Below are 24,775 nucleotides of genomic sequence, written 5' to 3'. Positions count from 1 at the left end.
GATGGCTCTATTCCACAGCCAAGATCCTGGTCCAAACACTGCCTTCTCATTCTTGGCCTCTTATGAAAGGTTCTGCCTCTGGTTTTGCTCCTCTGCAGTCTAACTCCTCATTGCTTGCTGCCAGAATGATCTGCATGAACTAAAGATTAGTTGTGATCTTTCCCTCTCCTTGTTCAACATTCAATGGCATCCCTTCACATTTAGGACTTTTTTTTTTTAAAGCATCTTTAAATGTTTAATCTTTTGGATGTCTGTAGTACTACGTAGTACTACTTTTCACCTGGTTCGATATGTTCCAGCCCCTGATTTTCAACCATTTCCTAAAATGTACCCAGTTCTTTCCTACTCCAGGGCTTCAGTTCATGCCATGGCATTACCTAGATTTCCCAGTTGCCTGCTATTCTGTGGGTCAACTCTTCTTCATCCTTTAGATCTCTCCCTAAGTATTACTTCTTAAATTTTTCTATGATTCCTAAATTAGAAGTGTCTCTAATCTATAAGGTCATTCCTCCCCTGTGCTTTTTCTTCCTGCTCTATTTCATATGTTTATAAATATGTTTATTTGTTCAGTGAGAGAGAGAGAGAGAGAGAGAGAGAGAGAGAGAGAGAGAGCCAGAGACAGAAAGAGAAAGAGAGACAGAAACTGAGTTTTAACTGCCAATGATTATAGTTACTCTGATTTCTTTTGCCCATTGGGAAAGTATTGTTTGCTTTCTGGAGTATAATGCTCCATTTGGATGGAGGAGAAGAGAGAACATAATAGAGCTGGGAAGTTTCTAGAAGTGAAGAGTTCATCCACTGCTAGTGAGTACTACCAGAATGCCCACATGCTGTTGGTAATAGACATTTCTGAAGTCGGACTCTTTCTCTTACACGCACAAAAGGGAAAATACTGAATAGTTTGTTCCAGTGCTTTTGATTCATGCTTTAGGTTAATGCCAAACCACTCAACTTTTCTTAGGAGAGTTAAGTGCTTTCCGTTTTTGCCAATGGTTTCAATTGCTAAAACTCTTCAGAAAGGTCAAAAATCAAACTTTTATATCCAGTTTCCAAGCATCAAACACATAAGCTAAGTAAACCTCTTTAATTAAAATAAGGCATCCAGAACTAGTTATAAATACCATGCATGGCTTTGTAAGAAAAAGAACTGAAAATTTCTGCTGGAGTGTGGTAACCTTTTTTAGGTCAAAAATTTTAAAAAAGCAATGATTTAAGAGACCAGTATGACTTAGGAGCAGTAGGACGCAGTGGACGTGTGAGACCAGCTGCTTACTACAAACTCCTTGGCCTATTGGTCCAGAGCCAGTGTTTGTCTTCATACATGAATTCCACATCTTTATTAAGTAATCTCTTTTATTATTTGAAACATACTTTAAATATTTTGTTTTATGATGTCCTGACATAATTCCCAGAAGATCAAGGAAGATGGGAAAAAAATCAATAATCTTTTTTTTTCAAACTTAGAGTGATTATAAAAAGAATATGCTCCAATTTATTTATTACAATGAATACCGCTTGACATCATATTGAACAACTCAGATGGCCACAATAAGAGGTGTCCTTCTGAAGCTGCCTTTCCACAGAAAATCCCCTACATGATTGTTAAATAGACTTCTCATGTGACTCGACGTATAAGAAACCATGGAGTAAGAACAGTGGATTTGGTATCAGAATCAACCTTTTATAACAAAAATGATTGTCGGAACAAACCAAAACTAGTTCTAGTACAACCCTTAATGGTAGCCAGTCAGTTTGTAATCCAGAAAATGGATCTTATTAAACTGAATCTTATTTGACACAGATGGAATTTGAAAGTTGGCCCTTCTACAGATTAGCTAATTGGCTTTCTCTAAAATAGGAGGAATTCTGAGGTCCATTTAAATCATTAGAATTGTTGGGTCAGAGGCAGAGAAGGACCAGAAAGGATGCCCAGCCCTAGCAGAAATTAGACTAGTCTTCCCTGGTTCTCAAAACTTCTTAATGGGTTTCACTGTTTTCTTTCCAGTGCTTATCATAACCAGGGAACCACACATTTGCATCCCTAATGGACTCTTTTCAAAAGTGTGTTGACATCTCCATAGGTTTTGAATAGCTCTTAAAGCTGTTCTCCCTCGGGCAGGTGCCCACACACCTCCTTATATGGGTCTCAACCTATAGACTGCTTTACTCACAGGCTTCCTTTTTTGAATCCCTGGGAACCTATCTTAATTATACTCTTCAAAAAGTGAAAACTCAGAACTCAGATGACTCAGAAAATGAACATTTAACTGAATCCACACATATTGGGCCACATAGAGTCCAAAGTACCATCTCTCTGTGTGGTAAATTTACTTTTTAAAGCTATTTTTATCGAAAGGAAATACATATAAATAAGACCATTCAGATAAACACAGGTTAGGAGAAAAGGCTGAGACTCAGGGGGAGCTCATCCTGCACCACTTTTTTTCTCATATTTTCTGGAAGGATTAAAAACACAGGGAGCTTGCACAGCAGCAACTGGATTCCCCTCTCTTTTTTTTCCTGGGTTTTTTTGTTGGGGGGCAGATTAGGGGTGAAATGCTTCAATATAAATGAGATCCAATAAACACATAACAAAAAATTTTAAAGTATTTTTTAAATATTTACTTAGCTTCAGCTGTGTTTTAAGAACTATGCTGAGTCCTGTCCTGAAGAAATTCATCATCTATTAAGGGAAAGAGTGGAGGCATGGAAGCCAATGTGAAATGAGAGACATGCCCCCAGAGTGATATCTAACACCCCCAGGGTTCCAGAGCCCAGAGCCCAAACAGCAGACACAGGAAATGCTCAGGAGAGGGGAGGTTAATCCTGCAGTGCAGGTGCCTGTGGGCAAACTCTGAGAAGGTGGAAGGGGGTGGAAGCCCTAAGCTTAGGTCCATGCAAGGCAGGTTGCTACAGTATGTCAGTAAAAGACCAAGAAGATCTTAAATAGCTCCCATTATCCATAGCTTAATGGCAATATGAAAATGATCTCTTTGGATGACAATAATCTCACCTGGAAATATAAACCATCTGACCAGCTTGTACCCTACTCAGGTGGCAGATTGGGAACAATGAACGTTTAGAACTTTTTCGAATTAATTTCCAGTTTTTCAGATAAGTAGCTGAATTATAAATGAAGAAAAGCATTTGATGGACTGCAGTGCATGATGGCTCTGTTTGGAATGAGGAAGCCACAGCATGAAAGGGAGCAGGACTTTGGGAGTAAGAGGGAAGGAGGCTCTTGGACAGCAGCCTCACAGCTTCCAGAATCAAAAGCGTCCTACTTAGCCCTATTGATCTACATTGAGTTGCTTCTAGGAAGGTGACACTGGAGCCAGAATTTAGCCCGACTTTCTCTGAATGTGAAACTTTTTCCAGGACAGAAAATTGGCATAACTGTTTGTTCTCTCCAATATTTTTAGTTTTCATCAATTTTTTAAACATTTTGATCTCAGTAAATACAGATAGGCATAAGACAGGCAGAGAGCAAATTTTAACAATCGCTGTTATTTCATATATTCAGTGGAAATACTGAAAGTAGTTTTCTGTGTTTCGTATGACTTTTTCTCCTGTCTATAGTGTACTTCTTTTGGAAAAAAATTAATTTTGGTTCCTGAAGTGCAAAGTGCCGTGTGAGATGCTGTCTTGTCAAACAATAACCAAGTTTTCCCATGACTTATAACAAAGTTAAGACATAAGGAGTTTTATTTTTGGTCCACATTGATGTGAAAACTTTTGATAAAGCACATTGCTGTCTCCTGGTTTCTAAGCCGATATTGGCAGTCACTGAATGTACCCTTTCTTTCAAAGGAAAAGAAAGAAAGGAAGAAAGGAAGGCAGGAAGGAAGCAGGCAATCAAACATTGGTCATCCTGGCTTACATATGAAAATGAAACAAGATGGCTTCACAGAGCAGATGCCCCTGCCCTGGCCCTTGTCACCCAAGCACTCTCCTTGCTAACTCAATGCTGCTCTCTCAAAACCTGCTCCTGTGCCTTTGCATATGAAAAATGAGGCTGTAAAAATGTCAGCCCGCTTTTGTAAGGAATAGCTAGTAAAAAATAATTGGAGGCCACTTTATGCAGTCGATGCACAACAGTCATAAGATAATTAGTCCATGGATCTTTAATACGCTGCTCCCGAGTCTCTACAAGCCAGGAAGAATTCTGACATGTGGAGAAGTTATGATATGACTTATTAAATAGAGGAATGCTAACAGAATTCAAGTTTCCAAGCCTCTTCCCAGCACCATGCAGCCCTCATCCCACACTGCCTCCAGAATTATGGTCTCCTAAGCAGCTGCTCTAATAAACCAGTGGGTTTTCCCTCCAATCTGTTTTCATGAGCTTTGCCCTCCCTTCTCCAAGGAGCTAGCATCATAATATCAGACAAATGACTAGAACCTCACATAGCTGTAGACACCAAAGAATAAGGTACATTCAACTCATCTCCCTAGAGTGTATTATTGCACTTAGACAAGACTGTGATTGACATGGGGCAATGGGCATTTTTGAGTTTGGGTGCTATTTTCTGGTAATTGCATGACCTGAAATTTTAGTTCGTCAATCAGACAGTTAGTTCTCTTAAATAGACCTATAAATGTATTTTTTTTCAAGGGTATTAAAGGAAACAGAGTAAATGGCAATGCCCCAAAGGCCTTTTTTCTTGTCATACAATTGTTGTCAAAAGATTCACTAAGATGTCTGGGAAGGAGGGTACCCCATGGCATTTTGCGTTCAGTAAAAATGTCTCAAACCATTTTTCAAACATTTTGAGGTTTGGCAAAGACCTGAAATCCATCTTTCCAAGCACTTTCCCCCCTTAATTTTTAAACCCATGTGTCTTTCAAGGGAAATTTAATCCATATGTTTCTAATTCATTTACACTTAACTCATCAAAATGGTGCTTTGTAAGAGCTATTTGATGTGCAAGGAGTCTTAGGGGTTTCTCTCTGAAAAGCCTTTCTTTCGGAGAACCAGAAGATGGTATTTTCCCAGCTGTAAGCCAAATGACTGGAGTTGTGCTAAGGATCAACACTGAATTTAGGAGGCCGGAAAACAGCAGGCACAATGACATCCATAACTGGCCTCAAGTCCGACCCATTCCTCCATCTAGGAAGACCTCTCAGACTCACTCCTTCCCTGAAGAACAATCGAAGAACAAAGGATAAAGCTAAAGCAGGAAAGAGTTATAATGTTAGAGCAAAATTCCTTTTGATTCTAGAAATAAAGTGGCAATTGAGATTCCCATCTCCAAATCAGTGGAAATAAAACCTGCTGCATCTCATTAGATAGTGTTGCCTAGGAAATAAAATAAGCATCAAGTGCCAAAAGGACTGAATAAAATTTCTGGTCCAGTAATGTTTGGATTGTGTTACACAGACCTCTGGGTGGCATGGGGAGGGGTGAATTACAGGAGGCATAGACCAGTGGGGCTGTGTTTCCCATGCTGGACTTTGGCACCGGAGGATTTTAAAGTTCTCTAAGAACACTGTTTGAACACAAATACATTAGTTTTATAAGAGGATCTGAATGCCTAGGCAAGGAATATTGCAGTTGGGACAGAACTGGGGATCCAACCCAGGTCTTCTGACCCTTGCTGTGCCTCACCATGAGTGTTCTGCTCTACCAGTGCTTTTCAGACTCTGAGTGCAATTCAGCAGTGCTCAAATAGTGATGAGGTATTGAAACCAGATCAATCTGACATTAGCATTTTAGAAATATGAATAGAAGATACCGATAAAACATTATGTTCAGTGTAAAGTATTATTCCATAGTTAACCTATTGATGTATTCACAGAATTGGTTCCAAGACGTACCAAAATCTACAATAACTCCAGCCCCTTAAAAAATATTATGGTAGTTTCATATAACCTGATCCATGTACCTGATCCATTGTACTTTAAATCATCTCTGGCTAACTCATGCTGCCTAATTCAATGTCAGTGCTATGTAAATAGCTACTATATGATATTGTATAGGAATGGTGGCAAAGAAGTCTATAGATTTTCAGTGCAACATTCATTTTTTTTCCAAATAATATTCAAGCAGAGGCTGACTGAAGCCATGGATGTGGTATACCATGGATGCAGCATGCCAACTGTGTATGCAGACACCAACATACATATGTATAGGGTATACTGGGCTGGGATAGAAAATAAATTTTTCATTGCTGCTGCATATGATGTAAAAAGTTTCAAAATCACTTAGCAATGCAGAAAGCATATTTTTCTTGATGACAGTTCAACCAACAGCACAGTCAACTGGTCTCAAGAGCCTTCTCACTTGAGCATGAGATCCTATAGCACCCTGACCTAGTCCACCACTGGAGGCTCCATTCAGAGTTTAGGGGAAACAGGCAAAGAATAAATTGGATGAATGGGGGAAAGGGACACATTGCACATTGCTGGTTGAGAAAAGAGTGTCATGCACATCTCACCAGGATTCACCAACAGCAAGCATGACTTGCCGTGTGCATTTTCCATGTACTTAAACATCATTCATTAGTTACAGACACCCTTCTATGAGCAGGAGATACCATGGTTCATCTCATACCAGGGAGCCCTGGAGTCTCTCTGGAAGCCAAATCCTAGGCAGCTGGGTAATGTCTGGGAAGATAAATTGGATTAACCGGCTGTGTAACATCTTACTGTAAAGCATCAGGACAAAGGCACTGTCAGACATCACAGGCAGCCAATGGCCCCTGCGCTCAACAAACTGAAAGCCGCTCTATGGAAAAAGATGAGAAGTCATTAAAACAACTACGAATTACCTTTTGCTCTGTTTTTTTTCCCCAAAATCAGAAGTGTAGGGACAAGTTCCCTGTGGTCACCAAGTACAGGGGTCTCTTTAGGATAGCTGGGCAAAGCGGGGCTCTTTGGGAATTGTGGTCAAAGCTGTTCCTTAGGTGGGGAAGCAGAGGGAGGAAGCAATGTGACTGGCAGCCCAGAGGTCACATCCTGCAGGTGGGTGGGTGCTGGGGCTGGAGTGGCTTCCTGCTCCAAACTCACCGGACTCACACTCATGTGGCCCAGGCCCACACAGGGGAAGGGAGGAAAGGAGTATAGTGGGAATCTGCCAGCTTTTCCCATCTGGGACTTCTGGACAGAAAGACACTTCTCTACCCACTATCTAGACCCTAGGAACTTTGTGGTTGGGGGCAAGAAGCAAGTTATCTTTCCTACCTCCACAAGGCTCTTTCCACACAGCATGGTAGAATTTGTACTAGCCAAGTGTCTGAATGACTTCCAGTTACTAAAAGGCCAGCTTACTTCTAAAATCCTGCACATCTAAATCGTACTTTGTTTTCTCCCTCTCTGTCTAGCCCCCGACCCAAGGTTCAAAAGAGGACTGAGAAGTGTTTGCAAAAGAATGGAGCTCCTCTGGTGCCCAAAGCAGACAGCCCAGAATAGAGGAATGCTTCTCTCTGCCTTAGATCAGGGTCCCAGACTGATGCAAAATGGCTTTATGACCTTGGACCATTCTCTTCACATTTTTTAAGATGTATTCTTATCTTTATTCATATTTAAGTGTATGTGTCTGTGTACACATCTGCCACCGGTGTATGGGTGCCCTAAGAGGCCAGAGAGTGTCAGATCCCTTGGAGCTAGAGTTAGAGGTGGTTGTAAGCTACCTGACCTGGGTGCTTGGAACCAAACTCAGGTCCTCTGGAAGAGTGGTAAGCCCTCAACCTATGAGCCATCTCCCCAGGCTCTCTCTTCACATTTTTGAGTGGCCTCAGTTTCTGAATCTGTAAAGTGGATGGGTTTGAACTGAACAACTCCAAAGGTTCCTGCTTTATCAACATATTTTATAAAATTATTTTTCTACTGCTAAGGGAGTTCCAGATGGTGAGGGTGAAACCTCAGTCAAATACTGCTCCTTGGAGCTGTCCCTGGAGCTTCCTCTTTGACCTTGGAGGAAGGAAACAGCAAAAAGCAGCCTTGTACTGAGCAAGATCAGAATTCAGAAAAGTCATCTGGCTGGAGAGGGCAAGGAGGGTGGATGCTGGTGAGAGCAACCCTAGAGGGAAAGGCAGGGCCAGAGCAATTTACATCTGCATTTATACTAAATGGGTTTATTATAATTGCTGCTATTATGATAAATTCCAGAAGAATTAAATGGGATCAGCCCTTTCTTATGAAGTGTTGTCAAGCTGACTGGAGTATTATAAGTAAGAAGTCAAGAAGAGATAGATGCAAAAGGCGAAGTACTTTGTGCCATATGGAAAAAAAAAAAAAAGAAAAAAATATACTTTTTAAATAAACAGAGTAGGGAATGAAAAAAACCTGGCTTATCTCAGTACTGAAATAAACCACTTTAAAGTGAGGTCTTAAACTGTATCTTTTGGCCAATAAAGAGATGCTCACCTAGCCTACAGCTAGTGGTAGGATTTTTTTTTCTTTTCATTTCCATTCCTGCTCATGGCCTTCTTGAATTCTGTGACTCAGTTTGGAAAGGAACACTAGATGACAACATATCGCTCTACTATTATTCATTATTAGTATTGTTTGTATGTGTGGTATGTGTGTGTTTATGTGTATGTGTATAGGCATGTATATGTGTGCATGTATGTGAGTACAGGCCTGTGTGTGCTCTGATGCGCATGTGGTAGTCAAAGGATAACCTCCAGCACTGGTCCTTACCTTCCACCCAGTTTTGAGAGAAAGTCTCTGTTGTTTGCCCTGTGCCCGAGAAGTCCAGGGATTCTCCTGGTTCTGCCTCTCATCTTGTCATGGGAACACTGAGATGACTGGCTTTATGTGGGTTCTGAGGATTCAAACTCAGGTGTTCATGCTTGTGTAGGAAGTGGTTTACCCACTGAGCCATCTCCATAGCCACTACATTATTGATGTCCAAAATATATAATCATCCAAATTTCAAAAAAAGCTAAATGATGTATTTAGTAAATAGTTTAACATTTATTGATTGATTTTTGTGCTAATTACTATATTATATTCATGTCATAGGTTCCATTTCACAGGTGAAATAACTGAATCTAGCAAAGTATCGATGGTTTGCCAAAAATCATAGCACTAGAAATGGCAGAACCAGACTTGGAATCCAGACCTGCCTGATTGTAACTCTACTCACAGGGTAGAATTGCATGGGACCAAATTAATGAACAATGAGACTCTACCCTTGCCAAAGAACTTGTTTCACAGACCTTCCCTCAGCATTGATACAGGCCCTGTGGAGGGCACAGGGGCACAGCCAAGTGGGCAGACAGGCCCAACAGACAGCCAGAGAGCCAGCTGGCCATGTTAGCACCTGGATCCAGCCCAACATGACTTCAATTCTTTAAAGATCTTTAATTTACAAAGCCAAAAGTTTGCAGGCTCCTATTTAGTAATTCATGATGCCAGGTAACACAGCACAGCCCCACGTTCTTTCCCATTCAGATGAGTGACTGATTGCATGTTTTAAAGGATAGCTTGACTGTTTTTTGAAGGTTGTGGGTTTTTTTTTCCATTTTGGACATGTTCAGTTCCATTTAAGTCATTCAGATTGAAAAGTTAAGAATACTAAGGAATCTTGGGGAGAAAGGAAGTGTCTGGATGGGCCTTGGTTGTTGTATAACTACTGTTCTGTTTTCTGTGGTGATGGTAACTATTGATTAATTTTTCTTGGGTGCAGCATTGCCTCATCAATCATTAAATAAGCTCTTCTGTCAGTGTAGGTACAGGAAAAAAGATGCACAGCCTTGTTATAAAGTGTTTGTGTACGATGTGGTAGACTTGGAGTACTAAGTCAAGTCAATTTCAGTTTTCTAGAGTGTAATTCTTCAAGGAACTGCTCCTGATGCAGTCAAATCTACAAAACACAGACATCTAAAAGCAGCAGTCATGCAGCATGCATTAACAGAATAGCATTCCACATTAAAAAAAATCACAAACTGAAATGTGGGCCATGGAGTTCATATCTGCCCATGCCTCCAGCCTCCTTCCTGCTGAGGAGTCCCCTGCTCTGTGACTCCCCATCGAGGGAGCTGCCTAAGCATCTTTCTGCAATCTAATGCAAAGTACATCCCCCTTCAAGGCTCAGGGACCCCTGGGAACTAAACAAGGAGTAAGTAGACGGAAATCTCATATCTCCATCCCCAGCTGCTGCAGCAGCTACAGCTGCATCCTCAAGTACAGGTCCAGATTTACCCATCCTATTTTCTTCCAGGCACATGACAAGGCTCATTCTCAGCACTAGTTTCTGCCTCTTAATACTGATATGACCTCTACGTAGAATTGATTTGTCTATCATCTATCTATCTATCTATCTATCTATCTATCTATCTATCATCTATCTATCTATCTATCAATCATCTGTCTATCATCTATCTATTGCAGTGTTAGGGGATCAAACCCAGTGCCTTATTCATGCCAATCAAGCAGTGTATCACTGAGCTACATCTGCACACCCTCATCAAAATCTGACAATATTTTCATCATACAGCTTGAGACAACCCAGGACCCTTTTCCAGCATGGCTTTGCATCCCAGCATGAGACCCTGGATGAGCCTCTTGGGCCTCATTGGTATCATGTAATTCTACCAAGTTTGCCATCATCATTGCTTTCCAGTTGCCATTTTGGAAGTCCTTTCTCTTCAGTCTCCCAAAGTGTCATTATTACCACCCGAAAAGGTATGTGAGTGGAGGTGGTAGGTCTAACAGGCAGCCTCACCCAGTGTGTGCACACGTCCACACAGGTGCTGGTGCAAACATGAACTTTAGTGGAGTTGGTAATCCAATGCAGTGCTTGCAGCTAAATTCACTTCAATTTCTCATTCATAAAACCTCAGTTTGCCTGAATGGGATGCTTGGGTCCTTTTTTCTAAATTGCATCATCATGCCTCACTCTCTCCACTCAGACCATGGAAATTTGGCGGGTTTTATGTGCTTTAGCGCTTGCCTCATTTCAGCCAGAATCGTCCCTTTATTTCTCTGTTTCTGGTATCCTCACACCTGCTTAGCTTCCAGAAGTAAAAGGAGGAAGGTGTCACAGAAGAGAGCCTGGAGGAAGAAGAGCCTGAGTGTTGCTGGGAACAAGACTGGGCTCAGAGTCAGGGGAGTGATACCCACAGCAGCGATGATGTCAGAAGAGGTCTCCTCAACAGCACAAGGTGATATTTTGCTGCAGTTTCACCAACTGCTGGGTGTCCAAGCCATAGGTGCACAAGGTAGACCTGCTTCAGTTTTAGAGATGAAGGAGATGATGGCATAGAGAGGGTCAGAGGCGTGCCAAAGCCACACAGCTGGTAAGTAGAAGAGTGATTCGAACCTATGTCCTTTTGATTCTCAAACATAATATTCTTTGCAAGAGACTCTACAGTACCAGGAGATGCTGCCTTCCCTGGTATCGCCCCCTCCCTCTGCTGTAGACTTGACATGACTCTACTCTGTGCCTGGCAGACAGAAGAAGACACCTCTATCCCTAAGGCCTTGACTGACTCCACCATTCTGTCTGACATAAAAGCATGGTCCAGAGTCCCCTGTGCAAGGCAGAGCTTCCACTGAGGCCAAGTGTCAAGGGAATGTTAAAAAGGACAGGCAGCATTCCCCAACTAGACACCTGGTGGCCCTCATGGTCAGGCAGAGCTCTATGGCTTTTTCTTCCACTAGCCCACAGGTCATGATCATCAGGCAGAGGATGTTTGTCAGGGTTGGTGGGTGAGCCCTACAGTGGATGAGCAAGTCTAGCCCTCTGTTTGTTCATGGATGAAAACAATACAAAGACCCTTACAAGCCAATCTGGGAAGAGTTGCACATAGTCACAGAGTGTACCGGGGCCTGTGTCCTGCCTGGGACTCTATCCATAGTTTTCCAGGATGTTGCTACTGTGAGAATCTGGGCAAAGATACAATAATATCTCTCAAATTCTTCAGTGCATGTGAGTCCACAATAATTCAAGTGATGTTTTCAATGAAAAAGCTGCAAAGAAAACAAAAATCCCAAACTAAACCAAAGCAGCATCAAGCAGTGGCAGTGCTGTTTGTATCCTCTGGGTTACTGTGAGTACCTGTGAGGAATCAAGGTAATGAAAGGAAGTGCCACCTCGTGTCCCAGCTGGCACAGCAGACACAGCAGGCTGGTACCTTTTTATCTGTCTCTCTGAGGGTCATAAGCAGGGCATTTCTGAATACGGGTAAGTAACTTGAAGCCAGGTCAACATGAATTGTAATGCTCTAAAAAAAGCAATCATGCCTTATGTATTCCTGAAGAACACAAACACGCACGCACACATGCAAACACACGCACACACAAACACATGCACACATGCATGCACACACGCACACACACACGCACACACACGCGCACACACACACACACACAAGCACACACACACACACACACACGCACACACACACACATGCACACATGCACACCACAGAGGCAATCACCAAGCTAAGCACAGTGACTAAGAACCATCGCCCTCAGCTTCACTTCAGCTCAGGGAAGTTCTCCTACCATGGGCAGTTAAAATTCTTTCAATGCATGGTAAAACTGAGTCCAAAAAGACACCAACACAGGCTTTGCCATGAGATACAACCTTAGATAAGAACATATACGCTATGTGAAAAGCCTGCTGCCTTGAAATTTGACTGAAGTATAGAAATACCGTCTGAACAAGTCTGTGCTTTTTTGTCTTTTGTAACCTTTAAAAGTTTTAGCTTTACATCTTATTTAAAAACTGGATACTCACTTCTCTGGGGCTTGGAAGTTAGCTCAATCATAGCACACTTGTCAAGCATGCACACATGCCCAGGGCTGAAATAACAAGCAACAGCAAAAACCCAACAATGGAAGACAAAACTTGTACTAATGTGAAAATGATGCCTCGCCGCCATCTGTGGGGTGGCCTTTGGAGACTTTGCTCCTTATAAATACTGTTCTGCACTGTGCAAGCAATGGGACATCGTGCTCTTAGCCCCAGTTTATGTATATGAAGGATGTGCAGGACCTTTCTGAAAAGTTTGTGAGACAGGTGACTTCTCCTTTGCCTCTTATGTCCTTCTTTTGACAGACTAATATAGGTAACTGCCACACTGAAGGATATTCACAGGTAGTGTTGGAAAACTATAGACTTCACCACATAAGGAACCTTCATTCCAAAATGCAAAAGTAAAAATAAAACGACTTTCCAAGTAGGAAGAAGTAAGACCCTCTTCGCCTTCCCATTCATTTCTTCAGGAACACTAATCAAGTTGAGTTTCAAATGTGTCTTTCTCTGGGAAGCTATGCCCAATACCTTTTATCAATATAGCATATAGATATAAATCATATATATGAGATACATAAAGCAATCATGTATTCTCTATTCCTGAATAGAAAAAAAGGACTTCAGAGATCTTGAAAGTTGGTCTCCATAAATGGAGGATGGGCTTAGTGCTCTCTCATTTTAAAACACACCTTGCTCTGCTCAGTGAGGGAAGCTGAGGGTTAGACTCTGACCTCTCACCACCACCACCACCACCACCCTCCCGACTCCAGAAAGCTCTTCTCCCCCTCCACTCTCCTTCCACCTCTGGTCAAAAAGGAGGGAAGGGAGAAGATCTATAAATGCCATGATTAACTCCATGTAAGACATGTATCCAAAACACGTAAACCCCTCACAGAGATGGGCACCCCACCTCCCTTCACATCCAGTTTGTCTCATGATCAAGGTTAAGTAAGCTACCAGAAGGGCAGGAGTCCCTGTTGGGCTCATTCTTTCCTTTTAGAGGACTTTTTGGTTCATAACTAATACTGCTGAATTTTTCCAGGCAGTGTATCACAATACTAAATTCATTTATAATGTGGTGATAATTTTAAAAACACAAAAGCCACCATATCTCTTTCATTCTCTCTCTCTCTCTCTCTCTCTCTCTCTCATTAAGAACCAAATCATTTACCCCTCATCATGTCTTTACTGTCAGTTCCTTACTCTCTAGTATTAATTAGCTGTTTCTAAAACAAACAAGTTTTTCTTAATCACCTCTCCCACTACCCCCAGTATATTATCTTAAAATTAACTTGAGAACATAAATGTCTTGGAGATTCCACTGGGTCAAGTCCACTGCCACATGGTACAACATAAAGTTACAAAGTTCTGAAGCAAATGCACGCTGGCTGCTAACTAGCTGACATGACAGGGGAAAGACAAGAGCTGTTTCCCAGCATTATCATACATTATTTTAAAAACTTATCCCATAAATTCTTAACAAACAGAAGACCACAACCGTGAGCTCGTCATCCACAGCACCAAACACCAGAGAGTTCTCCGGTCATTTACAATTCACCAACTACTCTCAGAAAGCCCTCCCAACCCCTCCCACCATCACTTCGACCTTTTGTGAAAAGACAAGCCTTTTAAGCTGAGAGAGAGAGAGAGAGAGAGAGAGAGAGAGAGAGAGAGAGAATATTCTGGTGGAGGAAAATAATATACAGCTGTGATAATACCGTGTTTTTTAAAAACCATAATATAGTTTTACTTTTAATAATAAAAGATAAAAAGGGGTGTCTGTGAATAATTAGAGATTGCAGTCTGAAGCCAGTTACAGTCACTGCAATTGATAATAAACTGAAAACCCCTTGAGAGCAGGTAAACGCTTTGCAACCCTGACCCCCGCTCTCATATTACTTAACTACACTGTGGTTCTTGCATTACATCACCGGTCCAGCGATTGGTCCCTGCATTTTAACTCTCTCCCTGTCTCCTCCGATTAGGAGCGACACCGCAGCAAAGAAACTTCTCCGGAGTTCGCTCCTTCTCGCTTCGCTTTTTTATTTGTGGCCTCTTTCGCTTCTGCGGCTTTGGTTAGCTTGGTTGATATTTTTTCCCCCTAGCATGGCCTCTACTCAACTCATTCAAGTCTCTGTACTAGGACAAAAAAAAAAACTCTGATCAAAGTGAAAAGAAACGCCTCTTCGGGGCAAGAAGAGGAGCGGAGGGGCTGGGGAGAGAGAAGGAGAGCAACAAAGGCGGGCAGGAAGGCGAGAACCGGGAAAGGAAGACGAGGAAGAGGAGGAAGACTCAGGGACAGAAAGCAGTAAGGGCTCCAAATCTTTAAAATCTAGAAAAAGAAATAAAATTAAAAACAAACCTCATGGACATCACTGAGGCTGAATTCCCTCCTGAGGTGCAGAACATGAGAGCTGTGGAATGAGTGTGTGTAGAATTTGAGCCAAAGCTTAACTAGCTTGAGTGAGTCATATCCTTCCCATTTGATTCCAGGCCAAGCGATGATGTAATGCGCTGGCCCTTCTTTAGCGCCTTGCTCTGGCTCTCTCCCTCTGGCTAGGCTGCTCTTGCTCTCTTTCTCCTGGGCTCGCCCTCCTCCCCCTTCTCCTTTTTAGCTCAGCGCCGGTGAAGTCACCATTTAAATCTGGCAGAACTGAAGCAAAAACTTCAATGTAACCAAAACAGCCCCAGGCCCAGTTCCAGGCTCAGGGAGCCTTCGCGGTGCAATCGCCCTTAGAAACTGGGTAAACAGAGGAGGAAACAGTGCGGCCTTGGGATGGCCCAGCAGCTGCCACCAGAGCTCTGAGAGGGACCCTGGGGTCCCGCGACCAGGGATAGAGTGGTTCTGATAGGAATAAATAAATAAACAAGGCTAGGTTTGGAAAGTGCCCTGCACTTGGACACAGGGCAACAACAATGAAGAGATGGGGAAACGGGAGTGAAAGGGAACAGGTTGGCGGGACCCAGAATGAAAAGCCAACTTCTGTTACCAAGCGGAGGGCTTCGGCTCCAAAGCCAGGTGACAGGGCTTCCACTGCCTGGGGCCCTTTTTTTTCCTGGAGCTGCACGGGATTTTCTGTTGCAGGATGCCAACTACGTCTCTCCGGAGAGTTCTCACATCTGACCTCACTGTTAACAAGGGCACAACCATTCTGGTACAAACACCCGAAGCCATCAAGGACTGTGAAATCAGTCTCTTCACCCGCCAGAGCTGGTAGCTTTTTAATACGTTAAAGCAAAAGGACCCCCGACAACAGACAATACCTTGTCGTTCTGAGATTAGCAATGGGCTCTCTGTGAACCACCCAAAGGGAATTTAAAAATGTGCCCTTTCCTCAGCTTGCTGCCCCATGAGACGTGCAGGTTCAGGTGCTGCTCCCTGTGCGTTTTAAAGTACAGAAAGGGCAAATCGTATGTGTGTCTCTTTTTGTAATTATAGAGGGACAAAAACAGCCTGGGGGTGTTGGGGGAGTCAATCATTACATTCACAAATGACAAGGAGGCCCTTTTAATTACTGAATTCTGTCCCTCTGCTCCCCTTCCCACACAGGCCTCTACCTAGAACAGTCTCAGCACTTGGCAGCTGGTAGCTTAGCGTTCTTAATCCATCTTCCCACCCTTCTATCTCCCTCACCCTTTGTGCCTCTTTCAAAAAGAAAAAAAAAATTTTTTTGAAAATAGGAAGTTCACTAGAATTTTTTTTAAAAAACACCAGAAAAGCAGAAGAAAGACATGAGGCTACAGTTTTCCCCCAAACATGATCACAGCTTTTGCTAGAGTCTATTACCCTAATTAATTATCTTGGGGCCAGTGAATCAGGTAAGTGATAAAAACATTTGTCTATTCACACAGCACAAGCAGAGAGGAATTTGACTTTCAACTTTAGTTCTGGGGAACATCTCACAGCTTGTTAAAGTTGTCCGCTGGGGGGGGGGGGGTGTTCTAGACCTGTTCATCTGAATCCCTTGGAATTTAGATGCCAGCATCAGAGACTATCACTACACTCAGGATGGAGAGGGGAAAAAGTAAGATTTGCCCAATTCTCAGTATGACCCCTGGGGCAGGAGCTCTCTCTAGCAGGCTGCCCTGTGGCATGACATCCTCAATTGATACTGAGGCCACAGTGAGTCCCGGGGACACCTTTATCAAAGCAGGCAGCTCTGAATTAGAGGTGATCAGCCATAATTACAGCTGGCGCCACTGAAGCCCATGGCCTGACAGCAGCAAATGTGGTTGTTACAGTTCGGTCCTCCATGTCAGTGGCCTGTATAACTCACAGGCCTTACATCTCACTTGCTGAGCACCCATTGATTTTTCTTCGGCTGTAGAGAATAAATAAAATAAAAATTTTACTAGTTCCTACAAGCCTGTACACTTTAAGGCAGGTTGGCAAGATTTTGTATACATGACTTTTACTCTTTTGTAAAGAATCAGAGACTTTATTTTCTCTGTCTTACTCCCAAACCCCTAATATTCTTCCTTTTCTTAGTTTTTATACTTAAATTATATTTTATTTTTTTAAATTTATCTTTAGTTTGTGTATATGAGTGTTTTGGCTGCATGTATGTAAGTGCACTGTGCTATGTGTGCAATGCCTGAGGAGGTGAAAAGAGAGTATTGGATCCCCTGGAACTGTTATTACGGATAGGACAGTTGTTAGCCACCACGTGGGTGCTGGGAATCAAACCCAGGTCTTCTGCAACAGCAGACAATGCTCTTAACTGCTGAGCCATGTCTCCAGCCCTGAATTTTTTTTTTATCTTATTTTATTATTTAAGCATATCAAAATGGTAGAATTTTCCAAGTTACATTCTCTTATCAATCAGGGGCATATACTCTGATTAGGACTGTTTTGTCCCATGTCTCAGGAATTGGGTTAAGCTACTGGGTACCATTTCTCCACCATGTTTGAGTTGAAGTAGGCAAAGGGATCCTGACCTATGGGTAAAGATACACCCAGACAGCCTCCCTGGAGTTTCCCTGGAAAGTGGCAAAGGAGGTATCGCTTTGGCCAGACCAAGCCCACCAGCATCAGTGCTCTTGCCAGGAGGAACAGGGCCAGGAGCCCAGAGCAGACTAAGGAACTCTGCTCACAGAGCCATACACTCAGGGGCTTCGGTACTTCCAGAACTCAGACTGGAAATGGCAATTGCACTTGATAAGGAGAATGCTTTACGTCTCTGTGGCAGGGCACACATGACCCAGTAAAACTTCTTCAGGAAAAGCAAAACAAATACACAAAAGAATGCCCCATCATGGCCTGAGCATGGCCTGAGTTGAGATCAACTTCAGAGTTCAAAGCGGTCTGCTTACCCATTCCTTTTTGCACTGGAAGGAAGCATTGTCTCCCCTCATACTGCTTTCAAACCAGGAATTGACTCTCTCCCACTGGAAAAGAAACGCCAACTTCCCATTTTCCTCACTGTGCCCAGCTAACAACAAAGACTATCCTGATCCCTGAATGAAATCCCCCTGCACTCCAGAGCTCATTTTTCACCCACTTGGCCCTGGGGTCACCTCGCTCCCTCTTCCAAACCTAGTTTGTCCATATCCAAACTGCTCCTATGAAGAAGGTACTTTGAGACAGGAACCGATACAGTGCTGTCATCCTTGTGGGAGCCTTTGCTGAAGTAGCTCTGGCCAGTGGGCAAAACCTCCAAATTAGCTGGCTCACTCAGGAATGCTGCCAACACCCTCCTTAGCAGAGCTGTCATCCTTGGGGAGAGGGTGGCCGGTACCTCGCAGCTGTTCTGTGTAACTCACTCCGACTCCCAGCTCCTGGTGACACGTACAGCTCTGAAGAAGTGGAAATCTCTGAGATTTAAGCTCCGAGTTCAGAATGCCTTTGGATTCTTTCCAAAACACCCCACTCAAAAAAAAGCCCAACTGGAATTGCAGGAACTGAAGGGCCCAACAGTCAGGGAGGGAAACTTTCTGTGTGCCGAGTGAATTTCTGAGCTCCATCGAATTATGGAAGACAGAGTCAATAGAGGAAATAATGTGGGTTCTTCCTAGAGAGAGCTGGAGTTTTTTCTTTTAAGCCTCTACCTCTTCCCCCCAAGGAAAAGCATATCATCTTCTCCCAGACATTGTTTTTAAAATTTAACCCATGATTCCTCTAGTCCCAAGGGAGCTTGAGGGGCCAGATAATTTCAGAGTTAAATAAGCTGTAATGACTATCACATGTACTCAGCCATAAACCTAGTATTAAAAATTATTCCCAAAAATGTGGCATCTCTTCCTTTTTTAATTTACAATAACCATCCAGGTGGTTTTCTAAGGCCTCCTTTGCAAATTGCTTCCAGCGAACCTTCCGGTCACAGACCACTGCACACCCACATGGTGTCACTCAGCATTCCTTTCAACTTGGGTGTCCCATGTTTTCACAGTGGACAGAGGCTGAGGGGTTGTCTGCAGCATGGCTCCTAAAGCATGCGCAAGCAGGACAAGCTGGCTTAGACCACTGGGCCTGCTAATGCCAGCTCCAGGCACACCCAGGGAGAAAACAGGGAGTACCTTGTCTTTGGTTACTCCTATCTAGTACCTACTGTAACTCCTATAGCCCAACCTGGCATCAAGTACCCAAGTACTCACAGGCAACTCGCTAGGCTTTCCATTGTCAAGTGTCGTCGGTAATGTGCTCAAGAGGCCATGCTGAATGAAGGAGTCATGAATGTCTAATGACTGAGGAAGCCTTAGGCTTGATACTGGGAGATAATGAAAGCCCTTTAATTAGTTCAAAGTATCACCATTGATTTTGACTGCACATGTTGTTTTTTTTCTAAATTTGTGTTTCAGTCTTAAAATATATATGTCACCATATCACTTGAACCCATCACACTATCTGAAAGGTAGCTGACCCCCATTGAATATTTGTTGACTAATCAAACCAATACACCTGTTAGCTCAGAGATTAACTTTTATATGATCTCCTGACTAGACACTAGGCCCATTTTTGGCAACCTGATTGCACTTCTGTCCCAGAAACAAGTCATCTGTGGAATGCACCTTCCACACACTTGTCTTTCTCAATAGACATTAGCTTCTTTGGGGTAGAGACTTCTTTCTTCTACTTTCTAACACTTCTTTCTCCTTACATCCCAGACCTTAGCAGGTACCTGGCTCAAAAAGAGTAGGTCCTCAAAAAAATGTGACTGAGCCTGGACTAGTTCCTGCACAAGCTGCCTAGCTGTCCCTGGATCATTTTCCCCTGAAACTCTTGCTCCCCTTTGCCCTCTTGCTTTCACCTTTTTCTATAAATTCCTTAAGACCTGGAAGACCTGGAATAGTAGGAAAACTCCAGGGAGGCTGCTGGCCCCCTCCCTCCCTACACTGCACCTTTCTCTTCTCTTCAGAGGTCACATCCTTGCTCCTTTTTCCTGAATTCACAGGTAGAGATAGTAGGATGAGCAGCCAGGGGTTTACATGGAGCAGCTGGTACCAGACCATTTGCTGCCAGTTTCCTATTATGATACATCCAGGAAACTGAAACTAAAACTAGAAGCCCTCTTACTGGCATTCCTCAGATGGCTGATGAGGAAGCCTAAGGAAAGGGGGTCTGCCACCAGGACCCACCCATGACATTGTTGAGGATAAGAGACCACCCTTTTGCTGGTAAGTGTTTTTAGTGGATCAGTGGCCAGTGAAGCGGTTAGCCAGCAGTGCACTCATGTCTTAGTGCTGAGTGGAGCCAAGTAGTGGCCCAATAGTATTGGAACAGGACTGGCTCAGAGCAAGTATTCCTGAGACAGATGATAAGGTGAGAAAAAGAGGCCTCTGTAGCTTGGTGAGGCATCTTGGTGACGGGAGGTGATCAGCCACACTTCCATTTTCTGCTCTGATCAAGTGTACTGACTGAGTCAATCGGCCTGAAGTAAGTGAGCTTGCTACAAAATTCAGGAAGGTGCTCACTCCAGGGACAGAACAATGAAGCCCCACTGAGAGTGAAAGGGCCTAAATACCAAGCTGCAGGCTCCCCGCAGCTCCTTTCAAGGTCCTACAGGTCCTGGCTGGTAATGACAGCTGGCAAAGTACTCAGGAACACTGGTAGGCTTGGAAAAGTAACAGCAAGTAAGGATGCTCTGGCCATCTTAGGGGAGGGGGAACATCTGTCCCAGACTGGGCTTTTCCTTGGGGATGTTGTTTTTTATCAATATCTCCTTTTGGGCAATTCTATTTCCTTTAGAGTCTCATTCTGGTTTTCCTACAGTATTTATTGTGTGGAACATTAAAACTGTAGTCTTCTCTATTCTGTTTGTAAGAACTTGCAGAAAGCGTTATTTCCTTGTTTTATTATCAACAGACACGTCTATGATATGATCATTAATCATGGGCCAAAGAGAAAATTGAATGAAAAGTTGTCTGATACCAAACAGGGATATAACCACAACCCTTCCTTTTGCTGTTTGTATCAGTATGTCAGTTGCTTTAATAACCTGGATGTAGTTTGTGACTGGGGTTGATTTCTGAGTCCAGAAGTAGATAAGCTCTTGACATGGCAAGGAGGTAGATCTTGTGTAAAAGAGGGTATGTCATGATTCTGATTAGAGAGATTTTTAACTGACAGACATGGAGCGAGGAAGAAACAAGGAAGTTTGCCTCTCTCTGGTCATGAGAGGCCTGCAGTGCTCATCTGGGCTTGACCACCGCCTCTTCACACCCTGAGACTTATCAGGGCCACACTCTGATGAAACACAGCAAGCTTAATACCTTCAGCTCTCCGGATCCCACACTGTTTCCAAAGTTACTTCTTTCTTGGAGGCTAATGTGTGGCTGCCAGAACTTGACCATTATTTTACGAGAATTTTTCTCTGGCAAAGCAGCCAGTGGGGGCTTTCAAAAGCAGTGAAAAATATTATCCTTTTGTGCATTGTAAGTTACAATCTTCTTTCTGAATAGTCTCATCCCAATTCATCCAAATTTCCTGTAAGTGCACATAAATACCTCCCCAAAAATTATAGTCACCACTTGATATCAGTGAGGGATTGGGTCTCGAGCTCTTGTGGTTCCTAAAACCCAAGGGTGCTCAAGTCCTCTATATAAATTGGCACAGAGGTCTCATGTAATCTATGCACATCACCCATGTGCTGTACTGGCTAATCAGTGCACATTCATTCATGTGTTGGACTGACTTTTGAATGAAAATTCCAAAAACATACTCTGCTGACTGTTTTCATCATTAACACTTTTTGCACACAAAAAAAAAAAAAAAAAAAAGACTATAAAAGTAAGTGAGTTTGAAGAGCTTTTGAGAGCATTAGAAATAATAAGGAAGGCTTAAACTATGGAATTGTATTTGTTCCATTTCATTTCACTAGGATTCCAGCTGTAGGGTTCTGCGTGGCTAAGAGCTGGCTTTCCTTTCGTCTGAACAGAGCAGGGCACCAACGCAGATCTATTAAGAGGGTTCTGTGAGAAGAATTCACTCTCCAATATTTCTGCCTGGAGGAAATGGAAAGAAAAATTTCTTAAACCCCAAACCTTGGGCCTTCCAAATGAAATTATCTATGTTTTGATTAACTGGGTCCCTGAGTTAAAATGTTGGTTTTGATAAGGGAGAATAAATGAAAGAGAAAACTGCTGACATAATATTTTGATTTCTAAACCCACTTCCACATTCTACTGTCTCTCTCAGGCCTGTACATGACTGTGGTTTCTGCATTTACACCAGAATCCTGGAAGAAAAGGTGCAGTTAATCCTGCCTTACATTGAAATTTGCCTCTAAGCTTTAAGAAAATGATGGTAGTGACTTTTTTGTTTGCATTGGTATGTTTCTTTCTAGAAGCACAGTACTGCGTGATTAATAGATGGCTTAGTTTTTCACTAAGAGAGGGAATAGGGATGTTAGACATCCAATAGAGTTGGTAAAAGATCCCAATTTTCTCATTTTTCACAAACTTGAGAATTCTTCTGACATTAATAGAAATAGGAAGGATATTGAAATCGGATTACCATCTGCCAACCCCAGTAACCAATTTTCTGCCTTTTCTTGTTTTTTAAATAATGTTTTTTAATCTTATGAAATTGTTATACATTTATACAACACATTTTGATCCTATCCATTCACACTACCTCCCTCCAACTCCCCCAAGTGCTCCCAATCCCTTCTCCCTCCCAACTTCATGTCCTCTTTTTTATTGTTGTTTATAACCCCTGAGACCAATTAGTACTGTCAGATTCACATGGGTGTGTGGCCATCCACTGGGCATGAGCAACCTACCAGGGGCCAAGTTCCCAAAGGAGAGCAACTATCCCTCCCCTAGCAGCCACCAACTGCCAATACCTTCTCCAATAAAGGAGAGGCCTTGGGGACCCCTCCTTCATCCACGCTAAAACTGTGACCAGTTTGATCTTCGGCAGGGCTTGTGTGGCAACCTCAGCTGCTCTGAGTTGATCCATATCGTGTCTAAGACAGCATCACACAGCTCTCCTCTGCATCTGCCAGCTCTTATATTCTGTCCAGCCCCTCTTGTTGTATTCAAATTCTTGGTCTCAAGAGATCCTTCTGCCTCTGCCTCTATAATGGAGACTACAGGTCTTACTCCAGTTTCTTTCTTTTAGCTACTGCACAAACCAGAAAGTATGTTTTTAAGCTGGTGTTACAACAAAGCTTCTTGAGCAACAGGCATCCCTGAGAATCCAAATGAAGCCTGACTATGGACTCCAGGTGGTGTAGCTCAGTGCTAGAGTGCATATCTGGAGTGAACAAGGTCCTGCATTTGATCCCTAACATCAAAACAAACAAGAAAAGCACATTCTTATTGAATGGAAGTCTGAGCTAAGCTATTTTCCAGGAAAGGAAGAGCTGCAGAATGGAGATGAGCCTCCATGAGTTCAAGACTGACCCCTGGTCTGGTGCTCTGACCGGCAGATGCAGGCTTTATTTTATTTTATATTTTCGTTCAGTGGTTCTCAGATTCTATGTGCCTAAACATGCTTTGGCTGCTGATTAAATACAGATTTCCATGTATTTTCTCAGATATTGTGTAGGAAAGGGTGGGGGCTGAAGAATGTGTATTTTTAAACATAATTCTCCAGAGATTTGAATGCCAGTAATCTACATACTGAGAAAGACTGAATTCTAGATGGTCATCCTATGATGATCATCTTACAATGGTCATCCAATGTCACAGAAACCTGTGTGGTGACACATGCTGTGCCTGTAGTCTCAGCTACTTAGGAGACTGAGGCAGGGGAATTGCTTAAGTTAAAGAGTTCAAGACTAACCTGAGCAACCAACATAGCAAGACCCTGTCTTTAAAAAAAAAAAAATTTCAGTAAAATCAATAGGGCTAAATGTATAGGTTAGTAGTAGTGCATTTGCTTGCAGGCTTAAGACCATTGACCCAATTCCCAAAGCTACAAAAAGAGGAGGTGGCTTATAAGTAAATGGAATGAGCAAAAGAAATTAAATATCACATGTGCATTTTCCCTACTGTTCGGGCTTTAAAGGAACCAGGATTGTCTTCTACTTCCTCTTTCTAAAGGTAAAATGAACATAGTGATCTGTTTCAAATGACCAAACCTCTAAGAACTGGCTATCGTGCCTTTACCAAAACAGGATGTCTATTGTGGATGGAAAGAAAACATGCATGTTCCAGTAACATGACACCCATCTATGTGGTTTATGGAATTGTGGTCTCCAGGACCCCTGATAAGATTAGAGCTTCCTGACCTGTGGCTGCTTTTGCAAGCCATCCCTCTCCTGTTTACTATCAATGCCTCCAGATGTTTATTTTGCAATGTTTCTAGTCTCCTAATGTAACACATGGTAACATTGGAATGGGAAGGGGCTGGAGGAATCTTGGTGTGAGTTGTCTGTCATAGTGCTAGTTCACCATTTCTTATGCATAATGTGGTTATTTTCTTGAACTTAGGTTAAACATCAAGGATGGTTGAGGTTTGACATTCTAATGAATGCTTCACAGTCTCACACAGGGTTGGTTTCCTTCTTCAGAGTTTTAAAAACCATCACTTGCCCCAAAGGTGATTAAGGATGTGTTTTGGGCTATAGTACTATGGAGAGTTCATGGGTACAGCTGGCCTATCATAATGACAAAGACAGT

The 24,775-nt window shown here is 42.7% G+C and overlaps 1 protein-coding gene across 4 annotated transcripts in view; it reads right to left on the bottom strand.

The window, feature by feature from the left end:
* Creb5 (cAMP responsive element binding protein 5) overlaps nucleotides 1–24,775 on the bottom strand; it is a 441,434-nt gene that overhangs the window by 133,843 nt on the left and 282,816 nt on the right. The window contains exon 1 of one of the 4 annotated variants that reach the window (XM_008841524.2): nucleotides 15,072–15,285. The exons of the other annotated variants lie outside the window; for them this stretch is intronic. Within the exon in view, the coding sequence (XP_008839746.1) occupies nucleotides 15,072–15,118 (47 nt within the window). The 5' untranslated portion in view covers nucleotides 15,119–15,285. Of the gene's footprint in view, nucleotides 1–15,071; nucleotides 15,286–24,775 lie in introns of those variants that run through there. 4 annotated transcript variants of the gene reach the window in all.

Source organism: Nannospalax galili, unplaced genomic scaffold (assembly GCF_000622305.1).
Source record: "Nannospalax galili isolate Female #2095 unplaced genomic scaffold, S.galili_v1.0 scaffold158, whole genome shotgun sequence".
NCBI lineage: Eukaryota > Metazoa > Chordata > Mammalia > Rodentia > Spalacidae > Nannospalax > Nannospalax galili.
This window is presented reverse-complemented; position numbering and strand designations above follow the sequence as displayed.